General features: G+C 41.5%; 1 protein-coding gene across 1 annotated transcript in view; it reads right to left on the minus strand.

Moving 5' to 3' along the window:
- Window positions 1-20,298, minus strand: part of LRGUK (leucine rich repeats and guanylate kinase domain containing) — a 60,494-nt gene that overhangs the window by 34,773 nt on the left and 5,423 nt on the right. Inside the window, exons 2-9 of the mRNA XM_056573179.1 lie at window positions 18,875-18,982; window positions 17,955-18,036; window positions 14,399-14,499; window positions 14,109-14,190; window positions 9,627-9,751; window positions 2,034-2,177; window positions 1,140-1,220; window positions 151-237 (exon numbers count right to left, since the gene is read on the minus strand). Of these exons, the coding sequence (XP_056429154.1) occupies window positions 151-237; window positions 1,140-1,220; window positions 2,034-2,177; window positions 9,627-9,751; window positions 14,109-14,190; window positions 14,399-14,499; window positions 17,955-18,036; window positions 18,875-18,982 (810 nt within the window). The remainder of the gene's footprint in view (window positions 1-150; window positions 238-1,139; window positions 1,221-2,033; window positions 2,178-9,626; window positions 9,752-14,108; window positions 14,191-14,398; window positions 14,500-17,954; window positions 18,037-18,874; window positions 18,983-20,298) is intronic.

The raw sequence follows: 20,298 nt of genomic DNA on the forward strand, positions 1-20,298 counted from the left end.
TACTGAGATGTCGGTCTTTGTCAGCTTGTGATAATCCTCTGGGATGGACTATATTTTCCTCTCCGCATCACCAATGTAATTACTAGGCAACACTGATTACTTAGGGAAGATGTTTATTAATTGGTGGGAAGCAGGTGTGGAGATAAATACCTTCTCTTCAACTCTGATCTTCTTCTCATCCAGTCCAGTTAATCTCGGCAGCATAAACAGCACTGATAGCCAATACTCCGCTTGTTCCTAAAAAAAAAAGAAAAAATAACATACCTAATGAAAAATCAATGTTCAGTATGTAAATATTTAGCAATACAATGCAAGTATAATTCATAAAAGAAGATACATTCTAAATTACCAGCAAGTAACTGTGATAGCTTGTTTTTAGAATGTTTACCACAAACCTCTGTACAGCAAGTACAAAAACATCTGAACATGAATGAAAAAAACAGATGCATTATTTTGTACTGAATCATGTATTTTACATTAAAAAAAAATAGAAGTTAGGGTATGTTCACATGTGGCAGATAATCTGCAGGTTTGGGGGGGGGGGGGGTGACGTCACAAAACTTTTTTTTACACTTTTTAAGACCCCATAGGGAACTTTTATATGCATAGATTGCATTCACTGTATAATGGTATGATCGGCTATGCATCTTTTTTTTTTCTTTTATGTTCAGATGTTTTTGTACTTGCTGCAGATGCGCTGTGTGTGACTCTACCCTAAATTAGTGTATAAAAGTGTACAGGTCGCCCTTATAAAGTGGCCGCTAAATGTACAGGTACAGTCACACAGGGCAGTATTGCGCTGCAGTGAAACCGCATGTAAATACAACAATTTTTAGAATTTCGTGAGTGTTCCATAATCTGCTCCTTTGACTATACCCCTAATGTGGTTTTGTGCTAATTTTTATTTTGTTTATGCTGCTACTGGTTGGTTACAATATAAAACAAAAAAAAAATGAATAGTTAGTTTGTTTTACATCAATAAATCCTCTCTCTCTCTCTCTCTCTCTCTCTCTCTATGCTATGAAATCTCATCTGATCAATTTATTTTCATACCTTAAAACTGCAATTTGCTATTCCGTTATAATAAAGAAATATTGCATTAGCAATGAAAAATAAAAAAGTTGAGTGGCACCACTTACCTGCACTGGATTTTTTAGGAGATTTAGTATATGTAGCAATGGTAGCTCTTCAATAAACGCAATTTCACTTATCTGACAAATCTGTCAATATAAACATTGTTAGAAAGATCACAAATAGCCAAGATTAACAAGAATAACTATACACTAGTTTTTGAACACCCCCTAGCGAAAAAAGGGGTTCACTACAGGTACTGCACCTTGAAGTACATATGCATGGAATGTTATATAGCACTTTCATATTTTCACAGTACTGTAAAGCAGTGTTTTTTCCAAACAGAGTGCCTTCAGCTGGTGCAAAAACTATGACTCCCAGCAAGCCCTGACAGCCAAAGGCTGTTTGGAAAACTCTTCAGTATAGAGTATGCATCAATATACAGTAGACTAGGGAAGACTTTAATAGGAATCAAACTGATCCAGGATTACTTTTAGCAATGACAGTAGAAATTGTGGGAGTACACAAGGAGAACAAATATTCCTTGAAGAACAGAATCTCTGTGTAGTTTTTGCTAAGATGCAGCTCTGCAAATCTATTGCCGTCACTATGGTTTTGTCTACACATTAAAGTAGTAAGCCAGTAGTAGTAGTATGCCAGCAGTATTAGATAAAGGGTCAGGTGGTAAAGCTTACATTAACATCTCCATGTCCCTATAGTTATCGATCCATGTCAAAGTAGGATGTTTGGAAGAACATTTGCATTATACTTCACGCTGCGAATGCGGTCACAGAGAGGCTGCAGAGCAAGGAGAAGCTCTGTTTGTCTACTGGTAGTAACAAAAGCTTGCTCTGCAGTTCCTCTGTGACTGCCATCGGCGCATCAGCAGTGTAAAATACACTGGGGATGCGCCCCGTGTGACCCTGTCCAAACAGTAAAACATAAACCCAAGTGCCCATTACCTCATTATCTTGAAGGTTAAGGGTCTGCAAAAATTCCAATCCCTCCAGGCCTTCAAGACTAGTGATCTGGTTAGATGAGAGGTCCAGTGTTTGTAAAGAGTTAAGATTTTCCAAGCCAGAGATGTTCTTAATTTGATTGGAAGCCTTGAACATAAATGTTGGGATGAAATGTTAAAAAAGAAAGCATTATAACTTATTATAATTCTCTTTTTTAACAACATAATTTTTTTATATTAAATAATCAGGATATTGTCATATTGAGGAATATAATAAATATGTTAAGATTGGGGCTTAATATCCTTAAAGGGGACCTGTCACTAGTTTTATGCATGAAAGATGAAACACTAACGGGCTTCCTTATGATAGCAGTTTATGGTCTACTCTTCTAATCATTAGGGTGGTCTCCAGGCCCTGACAGACCTCTCCCTATTTGCGTATGAGGTGGAATCTGTCCATCATGACTGGTAGACCATTCCAATGACTTGGAGCCTTGTTCCCAGCCGATGCTACAACTATGGTTATTCTGAAAGAGTGCAGCCTTTCAGAGTAAATCATAGACTGTTGCCATTTTTTATGCTGCCTATGGTTCCATTCAAGCATGTAAGTAATAACTTTTTTGTTCTTTATAAAGCTCAGTTGTTGAGGTTTACTACTGTGTTGAATCATGATTAATTAAAGTAAATAATAAGAAGGCAAGTAAACCCTCACACGTAGTAAAGAAAGGTTTACAAACATCTATTCAGAGAGTTGTACGAATAAAAAATCCAAGGTTACTCACCTATTAATGAGGCACTGTCATTATGAAACACTTTTTTTTATTTTGTAGTACTACTGATAAGGCTCCTTTCACACTATATGTTGCTCCGTTTTAAAGGCCCGTTACAATGTCCCATTAAGAAAACCCTTAAAAATGGCCGTTAAATGGCCATTACAAAATCCCATTCAAGTCTATGGGATTTTTTGATTATCCGTTATTACCCGTCATAGCCTGTTATGAATAACGAACGTTATTTGTGACAGGAGAAAAATTAGTGCAAGTAAGTATTTTTTCTCCCGTCACAAATAACATCCGTTATTCATAACGGGCTAAAACGGGTGATAACGGATAATCAAAAAGTCCCATAGACTTGAATGGGATTTTGTAACGGCCGTTTAATGGCCGTTTTGTGGGTTTTCTTAACGGGACATTATAACGGGTCATGCCTAAGATGACATTTTTCAATATACATTTATTTTAAAAAAATTTCAATTTTACTAAAAAATAAAAATAGCCACCACTAGGGGTCATCTATCTTTATGCAGACAGACTACTCAGTCTTTGCAGCATACTGGATACTGGCCGTAATATGTGTTGGTATCCAGTATAGGAGATCGCCATTGCACAACTACAGCCTTTAGCTGTTCCTAAACTACAACTCCCATGATGGGAGTTGTAGTTTTACAACAGCTGCGGGGTACAATCTTTGTAAACCTCTGTTTTAGAGCTGTGTATTCTACAGCTGTGTGCCTCCAGCTCTTGCAAAACTACAGACAAAGGATGTGTGGGCATTCTGGGAGTTGTAGTTTTGCAACAGCTAAAGGCAACACTGCTCTTACACAGTGCTTTATTAACACTGCAGCTCCAGCTGTTGCAAAACTACAACCCCCAGCATGCTTGAACATCCATAGCTTTCTCTAACTCCTGAATTACAGAGCTGATCAGACATTCAGGAGTCAGTGAAAGCTGAATGACACACATAGTGAGAGCTATGTTGATTAGCATCCAGCTTTACTAGGAACAGAGAGAACATGAATGCATAAAAACTACTGTGCAGTTATTTGCAGACTGCCAGGCTGCTCCCAGGCTCAGAGCATATGAGTCATCACAGTGAGGCTAGGATTCCTCTGAGGTTTTTTCCCACCAGAAAAAACGCCAGGAAAAACTGCCAAGAAAACAGGGATTTTCCCTGCGTTATGGTAGTTTTTCTGGCATTTTTCCTGGTGTGTGGAAATAGCCATTTTTATCACCTGTTGCAGTTTTCTCCCTGTCTTCAGGTACCTTTCTGTGGGTCGGATGCTGAGCGCCCGGTCCACAGAGTGTAAGGAGATGAGGAGTGATGTACAGCCCCCCGGCTGTATAGTATACAGGGGTGCATAGTGTACCAGTGCATACTATACAGGAAACGGGAATCCTGTCACTATACTGACAGGACTCCCTGCTCCTGTAGCCCCTTTGGGCTGTATACACTATATACATCTGTCTATAGATAGCTGTATATAGTGTATACAGAAGACGAAGTCCGCTTACCTCCCTCGTTCCCTGTCCGCTTACCTGTCGTTCCCTGTGTAGCTAGTGATGATGTCATTAGGGGGTGGAGCTACAGACGGGAACCAGGCTGATAAGGGTGTGAGGCTCTGTTCACATTGTCCGTTTTGTACAATGTGAACAGCCCTTTCTGGCAGTGTCCTCCCAGACAGGGAGACTCCAGCTGTTGCTAAACTACAACTCTCGGCATGCCCAGTCAGCCAGAGGCTGTCTGGGCATGCTGGGAGTTGTAGTTTTGCCCCAATTGGAGGCTCCCTGTTTGGGAAGACATTGCATCATGGTAGCTCTCCCCAGCGGAGAGCGCCAATAATGTCCTAACCAATTTTTTTTCTTTTTTTTTTCTTCTTGTTTCAGATCCGTGTATGCAGAGGATTACGGTGGATGAACTGGATTTTTTTTCTTTTAATAAAATGGTTAACAAGGGCTGTGGGGGAGTTTTTTTTTAAATAAAATAATTTTTCCAATGTGTTGTGTTTTTTGTAATTTGAATTTTCAGGCTTAGTAGTGGAAGCCATCTTATTGACGGAATCCATTACTAAGCCGGGGCTTAGCGTTAGCCCCAAAAACAGCTAGCAGAAACCCCCAATTATTACCCCGATACCCACCGCCACAGGGGTGTCGGAAAGACCCGGTACCAACAGGCCCGGAGCGTCAAAAATTGCGCTCCTGGGCCTAGGTGGTAACAGGCTGGCATTATTTAGGCTGGGTAGGGCCAGTAACAATGGTCCTTGCCCACCCTGGTAACGTCAGGCTGTTGCTGCTTAGATGGTATCTGGCTGTGAATAAAAATACAGGGAACCCTATGCATTTTTTTAAATTTATTTATTTATGGAAAAAAAAAAAGCATAGGGTTCCCCGTATTTTTATTCACAGCCAGATACCAACCAAGCAGCAACAGCCTGACGTTACCAGGATGGGCTAGGATACTTGTTACTGGCCCTCCCCAGCCTAAATAATGCCAGCCTGTTACCACCTAGGCCCAGGAGCGCCATTGTTGACGCTCCAGGCCTGTTGGTACCGGCTCTTCCCGGCACCCCTGTGGTGGTGGGTACCGGGGTAATAATTGGGGGTTAGCCGTTTTTGGGGGTAACGCTAAGCCCCGGCTTAGTAATGGATTGCATCAATAAGACCGCTTCCACTACTTTACCTGAAAATTCAATAAAAAAAACTTTAAAAAAAACACAACACACTGGAAAAATTATTTTATTTAAAAAAAACACTCCCCCACAGCCCTCGGTAGCCATTTTATTAAAAGAAAAAAAATCTAGTTCATCTGCCGTAATCCATCGAATCCGCCGTAATCCGCTGCATACACGGATCTGAAACGAGAAGAAAAAAAAAACACAAAAAATTGGTTAGGGCATTTTTTGCCCTGTCCGCTGGGCAAAACGCCCATAATGCAATGTCTACCCAAACAGGGAGCCTCCAATTGGTGCAAAACTACAACTCCCAGCATGCCCAGACAGCCTCTGGCTGACTGGGCATGCCGAGAGTTGTAGTTTAGCAACAGCTGGAGTCTCCCTGTCTGGGAGGACACTGCCAGAAGGGTATGTTCACATTATCCAAACCGGACAATGTGATCAGAGCCTCAGACTTACCAGCCTGGCTCTCGCCTGAAGCTCTGCCTCCTAATGACATCATTAGGAGCTACACAGACCCAGCCGGGACTGGAGGGAGGTAAGGGAACTTCTTCATCTTCTGTATACACTATATACAGCTATCTATAGATAGCTGTATATATTGTATACCGCCCAAAGGGTTATCCTACACTGTCCAGCAGTGTGAGTTAACGCTTTCCTTGCCAGGCTTGCACATAGCGCACAGCTCAGCAAGGGGTTAAGTGAGCCAGCAATGTGTATACTGTATACACATTGCAGGCTCACTGTAAATTCTTGCCGGGCAGTAGATATACGATGTATATCTACTGCTCAGCATCAGCTGTTCTCCCGGCTCTGTAGCCAGAGCACAGCTGATCCCCGAAATTCACATCAGGAGGATCGCAGCTGGTGTCAGGAGTGACACTTGCTGTGATCTGTCCCTTACTGCAGGTACTATTGCTCCCAACATGGAGCACACTCTGCTCCATGCTGGGAGCTGTAGTTCCTTCATTAATAGACAGATCGCAGTGAGTGTCACTCCTGACACCCGTTGTGATCCTCTTGTATAATGTAGAGATGCAGCCGGCCTTTCTTCTATGGTCCCCGGCACTGATGTGTATCTAAACCTATTCATATTTCCCACAGAGAGTTGTGTGGCTGGAACCATCTGGCCAATCACAGCTCTCTGCAGGAAATATGAATAGGTGTGTATATACTAGGGGTGTGAATCGCCAAGAATTTGGCGATTCGATTCGAATTGCGATACCAGTGTGGCGATTCGATATATCCCGATATATCGCGATACCGTCTAGGTGACGATACATCGCGATATATCCCAATTCTGTTTAAAAAACAATGTCTTTTGCGCTTTTATTAAAACTTTATTTTTTTTTTATTTTTTTTTTTGGTACACTTTATTAGTCTTTTAGGAATCATTAGATTCCTCAGACAGATGAATAGAGTTCTATTGAACTCCATTCATCTGCGATCCATTGATAGAGCCTGGTCCAGCCAGGCTCTATCAATGACAGAGCCACGGAGAGCCTACACATCTCCCTTTAGACGCCGCTGTCAGCTTTGACAGCGGCGATCTAAAGGGTTAATAGCCAGCCGCGGCGATCGCCGCATGCTGGCTATTAGCGGCGGCCCCCGGCTACTAAGAACAGCCGGGGGCTGCAGAGTATGGAGCGGGCACGAGTCGGAGCCCGCTCCATACATCCAGAGCGCCGCCGCCGTGTCAGATCCGGCTGACAAAATGTGGAACTTGTATCTCCTGATCCCCGGGACATGCTTTCTGTGCATCAGGAGATACAAATTCCACATCACTAAAGCGATTTTTCACTTGCTGATACTGAATAGATTAAAAATATTTTTGAATCGATTCAGTATCGGCAAGTGAAAAATCGCGATAATCGCGGGAATCGATTTTTTCTTACATCCCTGGTATATACGGCAGTGCAGGGCCCATAGAAGAGAGGCCGCCCGCATCTATACATTATACAGTAGGATCACAAAGGGGCGATCTGTCAATTAATACAGGTACTACTACTCCCATCATGGAACAGTGTGTTCCATGCTGGGAGTAGTAGTACTACGTAAAAAATGTAAAAAAAAAATACAAAAAAAATACAAAAAAAGTTAAAAACACACACACACTAAATTTTTATTATTGTCGGCTACATTTTTTGTGCCCTGCCCGCACACATGAATTGATCCCTGTTTAAAAATTAATAAAAATGTAATTATAAAAAAGATATTTCATTAAATACTATTTTTTCCATCACTACTGTATCTTTTTTATAATTTTTTTTTAATGGTACCCTACGAAATTTTATTAAAAAAAAGTATCTCCATCACTTTTTTGGATCGCTAAAGTCCAAAAAAAAGAATAAAAATCGCCTGCAAAAATGACAAAGTTAAAACCCACATGGCGTTTTTCCACTTCCATAGACTTCTATGGGAGGAAAACGCCAAGATTTTCCCGATAAAAAAACGCCAAACTAGGATTTGGAGGGCGTTTTTGAAAACCAGCCTCTGAGCCCAAAATAGCTGAAAACCACCCAAAGGATTTAAAAAAAACGCAAAACTGAAAAACGCCAAGTGGATCTGGCATTTTGCAGTTTACTGTTGACTTGCAGCTAACATCTGGACGAGGCGTTTTTTCACAGAAAAACACACCGTGCGGCAAAATGGGCGTTTTTGACAGCATTTTTGTGTGAAAATCCTCAGTGGAATGTTAGCCTAAATGAAGAGAGATGGACACGCCCCCTCCACAAGACAAGAAGATAAAGCAAGTAAGCAAGATATAAATGCTATTTGTTAGGGATATATAGGTCCCAGGCACATAAAAATATAAACATTATATGTACATGATCAGGATTAGGTACTGAGTAACATATCACTTTTTTTTTTTGGCACTATGACAGATACGCTTTAAATCCCCTGTGGCCCAGCAGTGGTGCTGCAGTGGTCCCTGTTGGTCTTTGTTTACTTTTTCTGCAGCAATAATGTGCCACACATACAACTGATTGATGCAGCACAGGCCTCAGTGGTGATGCTGGGATATACGGGACAAGACCAGCAGCAGTCACATAGATGTATATACCATCATCACTGCAGCAAAATAAACAAAGACTGGAGGAGACCACCAGAGCATTGGCAGATTAATAGGTAAGTAGTTAGTATAACTTTATAACTCTCAGACATCCTGGACAATGTGTTATAAGGCTGCACTAAATAGCAAAGTATAAATGACCTTTTCCCTCTACAAACAGGATAACTATTCAGTAGAAGTTGGATATATGGGCAAAGTATTGTTACATAAAGAATTGTAATGTTTACTAAAAAAACGAAATAAAGGTGTTGAGTTTATAAAGGGAAACATGTAAAACACGAGGCCTCCAACAAAGTTACCTGCTGCCACTATTTTTCACGGTATCATTCTTGCCTCTAGCTGCAGGAGATTCTACCAGCATTTGAACAATTTCATATATTGTTCCACAAACAAACAGGCATAATGTAAAACCATTAGACAGATAAACAATGGGATTCATAACATATACTGGTGTCAGAGGATAAATGAGAAAGCTTATTCATTTGTATAACACAGTGTTTCCCAACCAGGGAGCCCCCAGCTGTTGCAAAACTACAATTCCCAGCATGCCCAGACAGCCTTTGGCTGTCCGGGCATGTTGGGAGTTGTAGTTTTGCAACAGCTGGAGGCACCCTGGTTGGGAAACACAGGTATAAAAGGTGTCTATAACAGTGCATGAACTCGACAATGTATTACATATTAATTTATCACCTATTAATTTTATTGGCTATTAAACTAATATACTAACTGTATTTTGTGTTCTTAAAGCAGCTCAAATGCAGCCCCTGGTCTGGCAATAAAATTGACCTCTCCAACACATCTACTGTCTAACAAAGTGCATGATGGTGTTGATCTCTAATGCAACTTGCCCACCCACTATCTTTTGTCTCCATCTATAAATCTCATTACATTTTTTCTTCTATTTCTAGTATTAAAAATTTTACATTGCTACAGACAGGATTTAAACATTCAATGATAATTATTATAATAACTCATTTCATCGAAATCCTGCTTACTAAAAAGATTAAAAGCTTTTGTGGTTCACAACACAATGGAAATGTTTATTATACATCAGCTATGAGAAGTATACAGCTTACCAGGCTGAGCGTTCTGATGGGCAAATTACCAAATCCACTAATGGTATGGATATTATTGTGAGCCAAGTTGAGGTGTTTCAAACTGGTGCATTTTTCCAAGCCTAGTATTTCCTGTATGTTATTATCTTACAAGGAAGAGGTTAAGAGAATAATATTTAAAGATATTAAACAATAAGAGATTGTCTCAGTATGTATTTTTTCTAACTATTGTTCTATAGAACTCAATAGTAAAATGTTCATTTGTGTATACATTAATTTTACATCCGTATAATTAAAATGTGTCTCTCTGTGAGGAGACCAAATACAGGAAGTGTGGGTGGACAAGCAGGGCTCTGTACACTGAGAACAAGCAGGGCTCTGTACACTGAGAACAAGCAGGGCTCCGTACACTGAGGACAAGCAGGGCTCCGTGCACTGAGGACAAGCAGGGCTCCGTGCACTGAGGACAAGCAGGGCTCCGTGCACTGAGGACAAGCAGGGCTCCGTGCACTGAGGACAAGCAGGGCTCCGTGCACTGAGGACAAGCAGGGCTCCGTGCACTGAGGACAAGCAGGGCTCCGTGCACTGAGGACAAGCAGGGCTCCGTGCACTGAGGACAAGCAGGGCTCCGTGCACTGAGGACAAGCAGGGCTCCGTGCACTGAGGACAAGCAGGGCTCCGTGCACTGAGGACAAGCAGGGCTCCGTGCACTGAGGACAAGCAGGGCTCCGTGCACTGAGGACAAGCAGGCCTCTGTACACTGAGGACAAGCAGGGCTCTCTGCAGTGAGTACAAACAGGGCTCTGTACACTGAGGACAAGCAGGGCTCTGTACACTGAGGACAAGCAGGGCTCTGTGCACTGAGGACAAGCAGGGCTCTGTACACTGAGGACAAGCAGGGCTCTGTACACTGAGGACAAGCAGGGCTCTGTACACTGAGGACAAGCAGGGCTCTGTTTACTGAGGACAAGCAGGGCTCTGTGTACTGAGGACAAGCAGGGCTCTGTGTACTGAGGACAAGCAGGGCTCTGTGTACTGAGGACAAGCAGGGCTCTGTGTACTGAGGACAAGCAGGGCTCTGTGCACAGAGCCCTGCTTGTCCTCAGTGCACAGAGCCCTGCTTGTCCTCAGTGCACAGTGGACAAGCAGGACTCTGTGCAGTGAGGACAAGCAGGGCTCTGTGCAGTGAGGACAAGCAGGGCTCTATATACTGAGGCTCTATGACATGCTCCCGGCTCACACAGCAGGATGATTGACAGGACAGGAGCCTACACAAAGCCATGCTTGTCCTGCGCTCACTTCCTGTATTTGGTCTCCTCACAGAGACACACAGGCAAAAGCTGCAGGTACAAGACAGCATTTTTCACACTAAAATATACACATTTTTTAATCTACATTATATAAAAAGTTTGTGCAAATAACAGGTGCGCTGTTTATAGCCAAATACAATGGCCATGCAAAAAATACAGAAAAAATGGCAACATTTTCAGCTGTTTTTATTTTTTTTTGCTTAAAAAACAACTTTTTATCTGAGGTTAGAAATTAACACAAATAAATTAATTGTGAACATTAGATGTACATTAGCTGTGAATTGTGAACATTAGCTGTAGAAGCATTAAAACCACTAGTTATACTTAGGCTAAATCCCCGTGTTGAGGATTTTACATACATATTTGAGTGGGTAAACTCTTCAGAACACAGTACAATACATGTGGATGAGAATTTACAAATCTCATTTACATGCTGTGGACATTTCTACAGCGTAATGTTGAGCATGGTGCAGATTTTTACATCCACAGCATGTCAGCTATTTTGCTGATCTGATGAGGATTTTAAGTGTGGATATTACCCTTTCAATGGGCACTGTCAGGTGAAAAAACCTTTTAATATGTTTTTAATCATTAAAAACAAAGAAACAAAGACTCTTTCTAATTTGCTTGTTTAGAAAATTTTGAATATTTAATAAAGAAAATGGCCTTTGAAAATCCCACCACTAGGGGTCCCCATACCTAGTGGGGCACCAACGAGTCCCCAATGGACATAGTTTCATGACACCACCCCTCTTCCCTACAACCCCCTCCCCCCCCTCTAAATTTTGCTATGGATGCACAGCTTAATTAGTGAAGAAATATTCCACTGCTTGATGTCTGTGAAAATGAAAACTGTCATCGAATCTACCCCTGCAATGAGACATGGAGACTTCTTCCAGTACATCCCACTAATGCTCTATCCGATTGACATATGGGGGATTTGGAGGCCAAGTAACACCTTGATCTCTTTGTCATGTTCCTCAGACCATTCCTGAGTACATTTTGGGGGAGATTTATCAAAGGATTTAGACTGGTTTTTCTTGTCTAAATTTGTCGCACAGAAAGTCGCAGTCTAAATCTGTGCGACTTTTCTGCGACTTTTGCTCTAGAGGATTTTTAGAACATGATGCATGCAAGTCTATTTTAGACTGAAATGCATTGAAAAATGCACTGGTGCTGAATTTATCAAGTGCGACTTTTCAGCGACAAGTCGCATAGGCTGAAAGTACGCCGAAATGTCAGACCATGTTGGAGCAGGTTTAAATATAGACTAAAGCATAGATCACGAAGTCTGTGCACAGAATTTATCAAGAGCTGTGCGCCATTTGATAAATTAGGTGCACAATAGACCGGCCTAACCCTCTGTAGTTTGGTCTATATTGATGCGGGACATAGACAACTTTGATAAATCTCCCCCTTTGTGTGGTAGAGCACCTTATCCTGCTATAAAAAACACAACTAGAAGGGAATATTGTAGTCATAAAGGGTAAGGTTTAGGTGGTAAATGTTAAAATAATATCCACATGAATGTCAGGACCCAAGATTTCCTAGGGTATTACAATGCCTTTGCTGGCCTACTTTCTCACTATGGTATATCCCCAGGTAAGCAAAGCACATGTAATGTAAACAAAAACATGATATCAGACTAGGCCTTCTACTTCCATTGCTCAGGATTCCAGTTCTGAAGCTCACATGCCCACTGAATGCATTTTCGCCAATGCACAGGGTTTGGCATTTTATTAGATTGCTATTTTACTAAAAAACAAACAAAAAAACAACGTTTTAATTGATAAAATTACTTGTTAAATGTGTCTTAATCTATAATACATAAATTTAGGTGCACTACTGTGGTAGATGGAAACATTGACATATGGCTAACCCTCAAACTGATGTTAAAATTGAGACATTAGCCAGTATATCCTTATATAAGGACATACCTGAGCCCGCACACCAACGCCAAGGTTTCACAAGTGGCAGGCTCAGGTATGTCCTTCATATGAGGATATACTGGCTAATGTCTCAATTTTAACATCAGTTTGAGGGTTAGTCATATGTCAATGTTTACATCTACCACAGTAGTGCACCTAAATTTATGTATTACTCTATATGTTACACATCCACACCTTTCATCTGATGTAGGATTCCATTGTGGCACTTGTAGTCTGTTGCAGGCATCCCCCATTGTATGCATTTTATGCTGAGGATGGCCCCTAGCAACAGACCACAAGGGCGGGATCTGCTCCCCCAGCATAAATGCACAACTGCATTTAGGGTTGAGCACCTCCTGCTTTTTGAGACCACGTTTTTTCTTCTTGGTGTCTTAACCTTCTTAGCGTTTATCCTGAGTGTGACTCAGGGTTTATTTTCCCTGCCAGGAGCGGTAACCCCGAGTCACGCTCAGGGTAGAATTGCAGAGTTGCCAGCGGGGCTGCACGACATATCGCAAAAGCAATGGAATCGCGATTTTTGCTTTCTGCGATATAGCGATACAGCCCCCGGGAAAACATGCGATTATCTGATTATCTGCTTGGGTCGGCCCCCAGAGCGGGGGCCGACCGACCAGACAAAATACTAAAAGTAAGTGTTTTCCTACCAGGGGGCCTCCAGCTGTTGCAAAACTACAACTCTCAGCATGCCAGAACAGCCAAAGGCTGTCCGGACATGCTGGGAGTAGTAGTTTCACAACAGCTGGAGGCACCCTAGTAGAAAAACACAAAAAACCTTCGGCTCACCTTGTCCCTGCAGATGCCGTTCCCCTCCGTGCGGTCCGGGGTGTCCTCTCTTCATTATTCACCTTGTAGGACATTTCCCTTTTCAGCCAATCACCGGCCGCAGTGGTGTCACTTGTCAAGCCAGTGATTGGCTGAAGGGGAAAGGACTTGTTCTGCAGTAAATACACTAGGTTTGAAATCTGCCCGGCAAACCTAGAGTATGTTACTGCAGGACAAGGTGAGAAGGGGGGATGAATGTGACAAGGGGAAATGTGACAAAGGGGGGGAGGGGAGAATGTGATAAGGGGGGGGAATGTGATAAGGGGGGGGGATGTGATAAGGCGGGGGGGGGGGGATTGTACCACTTTTGGTAAATCTATCTGATAAAAATGATATGGAGAATGGCAAGTATCAAGGCAGTATTTTCTTTTTCTCCGGCTGTAGGAAGCCCAATGGATTTGCAGTATTTACACCAAGGATACTATTTAATATTAGTGTTGTCAGAGCTCTGTAAGCAGATAAATCCTTCATATGGGTAATATTATTAAATGACAAATCCACAACCTGAAAAGGAGATAAAAATAATTATTATGGTGTACATACTGCCTCACCAATCAGTTAGCTATACAATGATAACCAGTCAAATTACATTTTCTTCAAAAACCAAACCTTAAACAGTCATAATATGCATATGCTGTACTGTACATAGTTTAATAGCACAGCTATAATTCAGCAGGCTGCACCCATCATTTCTGTACTGCATTGTACTTACCATCAGATTCTTGGGGGGGATGAAGTCAAAGAATGTGTTCAGCTTATTCTTTGAGGCATTTAGCTCAGTCAAGTATGGCATGTAACTGACACAAGACAAATCTAGAGAAAAGCATAAAAATGAAAGCACTTATAAATAAGTATATATAAATCCATACATTATTAGCCATTGCATTAATAACATTTATTATCTCACTACAATGGCACCTGTCAATGGACAGGATATATTGTGCAGCAAATTAACATTCAGTTCTTAAAGTTAATATCCTTTAAGCATAAAAAAGCGTAAGGATTTGAGAGACTATGATAAGGGACAAATTGTGATTGTTAGATTACTGGGTCAAAGCGTCTGTAAAATGGCAGATCTTGTGGGGTGTTCCTACCGAATGTAGCCCAAGGACGGACAACTGGTGAACAAGAAACTGGATCATCTGTGTCATGAAAGGGGGGGGGGGGGCAGGGAGAAGTGAACCCCAAAGCTGTCCCTAAGACCACTCTCCCTGCCTACTTGCCCATCCACCCTAAATGATGGATCGACAATTGCACGCCAGCCCCTTCCTGCGCTAACGTGCATCGAAGTCAGCAAAATAAACAGAACTGTAAAAAGTCAGGAAACAAGTCCGGAACATAACAGGAATACAATAACCAGCAAAGAGATATATCAATACAAACAGGGCAGGATATAGCATACTAACATAAACATATAGCATAAACATAACAGAAACCGGAATCAACATAAACAGGCAGATATGATAATATAGCAAACAGAGAACAAAACCACACCTGCACTCACCGCAAGGGTACCGCAATTCCGGCCTCACTCAAACGGTGCCTACAATCCACGATCGGGCATATCAGAAGTGGAGCGCTCAGAGAAGGCGACTGCCGGCGGTTTCACGCAATCACTATGCGCTTCATCCGGCCTCATCTTGAGGCCGGATGAAGCGCATAGTGATTGCGTGAAACCGCCGGCAATCGCCTTCTCTGAGCGCTCCACTTCTGATATGCCCGATCGTGGATTGTAGGCACCGTTTGAGTGAGGCTGGAATTGCGGTACCCTTGCGGTGAGTGCAGGTGTGGTTTTGTTCTCTGTTTGCTCTTTTACTGATATCATTCTGTTTCACCTAGCACCGCCGATGGGACCCCTTGTGCAAGTACCTATCTGTTGTATACCTCCAATGTGTATCCTTTGTTTTTAGACCCTGTGGTTACTGGCAGTGCCACTTGTTCTTCTTCCACATTAGATATGATAATATGAACAAGACTAGATATGAAGATAAGTTTACAGCAGACAAAAACAGGAGATGCAGGGGATGAACAGGTTAACTGAATGTCAGAACACTAAGTGAGTCAGAAAATCAAGAGCACTGTTCACAGTGGTCTCAGAACAAGGAACACACTAGACACCCGCCTCAAAGCATGGAGGGACATCAATACCAAAGCAAAATAGGCTCCTAGCTAGTGGGCACCCACCACTTTATCACCAGTATTATTATGTGATAATGATACTAGCCTAGGAGGAAAATCCTAAATACAAGCAAACACGGGTACAGACACAAGACTCACTCACTCCTAGATAGACGGATTAGCACAAGGCTCAGAACAGGATTCTATCCTCAGAGTTGCAGGATCAACCAAGATCAAAACAGGGCTGACCAAATGCACAGTGTGAATACAGACTAAGGCAACACAAAGCAAATGCAGAACAAACATACAAGAATACTAAAACCCGACAAATGTACTAAAACAAAGCAGGCTAAAATCTCTATGTCAAACAGTACAGATAACCATGCGCACAGACAGACATAGTGAACAACACGCCAACATGGACAGAGTACCGGTCTAATAACCAGCCCAGAACAAAACCTGAAGAGGCCTTTTATAACCTCCCAATGCTGAAATCAGGAAGGTTAACTCTTCCCATCCCAGGGAGAATTAACACCGAAACTGTTCAGACACAAACAACGTCTGAACATGACCAAAAGCAGAAAATACAAAATACAGATAAAAGGACATTACAATCTGAAGACTCAATGATGCCTGTCCGACAGAAAAGGTGCTGAAAATATCAATGTTGACTATGACAGAAAAGGGTCAGAACACACAATGCATGACAGCTTCTTGTGTAAGTGGCTGCATGGCCGCAGACCAGTCAGAAAACCCATGTTGACCCCTAGAATTGGAAAGTGAGCATCAGAACTAAACTACAGTGCAATGGAAGAAGATGACATGGTTTGATGAATCCTGCTTTCTTTTAGATCAAATGAAAAGCTGGGTGAGTGGGCAACGCTTAACTAGGGAACAGATAATTTTTTTGAGAAAAAGGCAAGCCACTGGAAGCAGTATGAAGGTGTGGGCAATGTTTTTTCTGGGAAACCTTGCATCCTGGCATTACTTGAAATATTACTATGACCTATATAAATGTTGTTGCAGGGACTTGAATCTATTGTCAGAATGTAGAGGCAGGGCATGCATTAGCACCACCGGTCCATTTCAGTACATCACGGAGTAAAACCAGAGGACCTAGAATATTAGGTAGGGGTTTTTAATATTATGGCTGATCAGTTTAAAGGGGTACTCCAGTGGAAAACTTATTTTTCTAATCAATGGGAAAGTTAAACAGATTTGTAAATTACTTCTGTTTAAAAATCTTAATCCTTCCAATACTTATCAGCTGCTGTATACTACAGAGGAAGTTCTTTTGTTTTTTGAATTTCCTTTCTGTCTGACCACAGTGCTCTCTGCTAACACCTCTGTCCATGACAGAAACTGTCAAGAATAGGAGAAAATCCCCATAGTAAACCTATCGTGCTCTGGACAGTTCCTGACATAGACAGAGGTGTCAGCAGAGAGCACTGTGGTCAGGCAGAAAATAAATTAAAAAAGAATAGAACTTCCTGTGGAGCATACGGCAGCTGATAAGTACTGGAAGGATTAAGATTTTTAAACAGAAGTAATTTACAAATCTATTTAACTTTCTGGCACCAGTTGATTTTTTATTTTTTTTTTAAATCCACCGGATTACCCCTTTAAATCATAGTTATTGTTTTAGGTTTGCAAGCAATATCCTTAAAAGAGCTACGTTTTTTTATTCCTATTAAAATACCATGAGAAAGATTTATAATTCTTGTAAAAGAAGTCAGCAAAAATCCAAAGAAAAATGAGGGCTGTAATAAAAGTGGTCATCATTTCAGCTGCAATGAAACACAATGAAAAGTGTTCCCTAATATACTAACCACCTAAACAGATCAAGCATACCTCTCTTACTTAATTTTACATTTAAGTAACATAACTGCTCCCCATTTATTTCACTGAAAATAATACTAAGATGGTAAGAAAACTTTAAAAGGTCTTAAAAAGTCCAATAATCCAGAAGGGGCAATTTAACAGCATTTGTCCAATGGATGCAATTTTTTCCCAAAGTGCCGAGCAATGGGCTGAAAAATAGCTTTCCATCATTCAGTAATGCTCAGAGAGGTCACATGACTTTACAATCACGTTGCTGAAGCCTTATTGGGGCTCCATTTCTGTCCCCAAGAGTGACTCTAGATACATACCAGGGATTTCATTGTAGGACACATCCAACTTCTGTAAGTGAATGTAATGACAGAGAATCTGGATATTCTCTAATTTACGATCCTGCAAGGATATGGATAAAATATTACATGAGGAAAATGTAAATGACATAAAATACCATTGAATATCTATGATATGTAATAAAATACCATTGAATATCTATGATATATAATAGCATTGAATATCTATGATATATAATAGCATTGAATATCTATCCTACGTAGATAATGCCATGTTCTGTATGTGCACAATATGAACTAAGTTACATTGTCATAAAGCAAAAAGAAAACATTCATACTGCCAATATAAAAAAAAAAAAAAGTATTTTTTATTGTAAAACAGATTAAATCAGCGTCCCCCTAGCCTGTTCCTCAATGCATATGTGCACTCAAGGAGCCGCTGCAATCCCATTTTTCCTGCACAACCACAGGAGTTTAAATGGGGCAGAAGTCAAGTATGTGCCTTGATGCTTTAGCCAGTGTCAATCGGGGCCTGTAAAAACAGCCACGCTGTACTCCATCAAAGACACATATACAGCATATCCACATATCCATAAGTAAGTCCTAGAGATAGGACCTTTTCCCCATCTATTAAAAGAACAGGACTGCTGTGACCCTCATTTCACCAGGTGAAGTCATGTCTGGCTGTTAAATCCCGATTTAGTGAAGAAGTTCCATATATTCATGTCTACAAAAGTTAAAAAAACAACTGAGCCAAGCTTGCTCAACACTTTATTATCTCCCATAGACTTGAATAGAGGCATGAGCAGCTTCTTCTCTATTCGCTTTTCTCATGGATGCAGCAGCATCACTTGGCAGATCAGAGGTGAATGAAGCCACATTCTCTCAGTCAGATATGTACGGAATATCCTATGACAGGTATGAATAGTGCTGGTACTCACTGATAGGTTCAAATGAAGATAAACTTGATCACTTCCAAGAGCTGAACGACCGAACTTAGAGAGTCCTCCAGAAACCATTACCTCTGTCAGCACACCATCAAATTGTTCCTTACAACAACAGAAAAAATGGCTAATTTAGGATTAGACTCTTTGGGGATTATGTATCACGCTTATTGCAAACATATTTGGCATCGCATGTATTTTGTTTTAGCCCTTTTTTGGTCTATTTTTCTATTGCCCAACATATTTATAAAACATTTGCCCTTTGTTTCCCTGTTTTGTGTCTTGTTCATTATTTTGTTTTTGTCAGATTAAGTGAGTGTGGTTTATATGGCATGACAGTTTCTGCCTTATTTATGACTCTTTAGAGAAAAACTGTCACATGCTCACTACCGCACTAACCACAGGTACTGACGGATAGTACGGGGGATGCTGATTCATATGATCCCTACCTTGCCCGGATCCGTCTAGCCGTTCGCCCGCAATCTTAGTTTTTCTATGTATGCAAATGTGGCTGTAACTGGCACGGGCGGGGTTTCCAGGAGACAAGTGGCACTGTGATGTCAGCACCGCCCATCTGCAGCGCCGGCCGCTTATGAATATTAATTCCCCCTCCCTCTGGCTCTCCCTCTCCCTGCCACTCCTAATTGGTCTTCACTGCACATTTCGGGAAGCAGCACATGCAAAGTGAAGACCAGTTAGGAGCGGCGGGGAGAGGGAAAGCCGGAGGGAGGGGGGATGAATATTCATAAGCGGGTGGCGCTGTGGACGGGCGGTGCTGACGTCACAGTGCCACTAGGCTCCTGAAAACCCTGCCAGTTACAGCCACATTTGCATTTATAGAAAAACGAAGATTGTGGGCAAACGGCTGGATGGATCCGGGCAAGGTAGGGATCATATGAATCAGCGTCCTTCACACTATCAGTCAGTACCTGTGGTTAGTGCGGGAGTGAATATGTGACAGTTTTCCTTTAAAGATTCACTACAGTTTTGTGCAATATTCACCATGCTCTTATACATGTCGCACTGAATGTGATTCACACACTTGTTTCAAGACCTCAATGTTCCCTTTAGTACCTGGATAATATATTGCACTGATATTGACTAAAGATAATAAAACTCAACTTTTATTTGATTTCGTTTAAAAATAAAGTGCACATTTCATAACATAACTACGGCCACCATCTACTACCTACTAATTTAGTGTATCTGGGCGTAGTGAATTATTTGCTTTGATGTCAGCAATCAATTCAATTGATATCCATACATTGCACTCACCCCTAGCAACAGTATATTATTGCACAGTTCTCATTATTGCAATGTCCAAGCAGTTGGATGTCTTCAGATTATTGCACCATTCCCTTATGCAGAGTGTATAGCTAACACAGTTCTTGTGTGATACCGAGGTTACTGATAATGACCTT

This window comes from Hyla sarda, chromosome 4, assembly GCF_029499605.1.
Source record: "Hyla sarda isolate aHylSar1 chromosome 4, aHylSar1.hap1, whole genome shotgun sequence".
NCBI lineage: Eukaryota > Metazoa > Chordata > Amphibia > Anura > Hylidae > Hyla > Hyla sarda.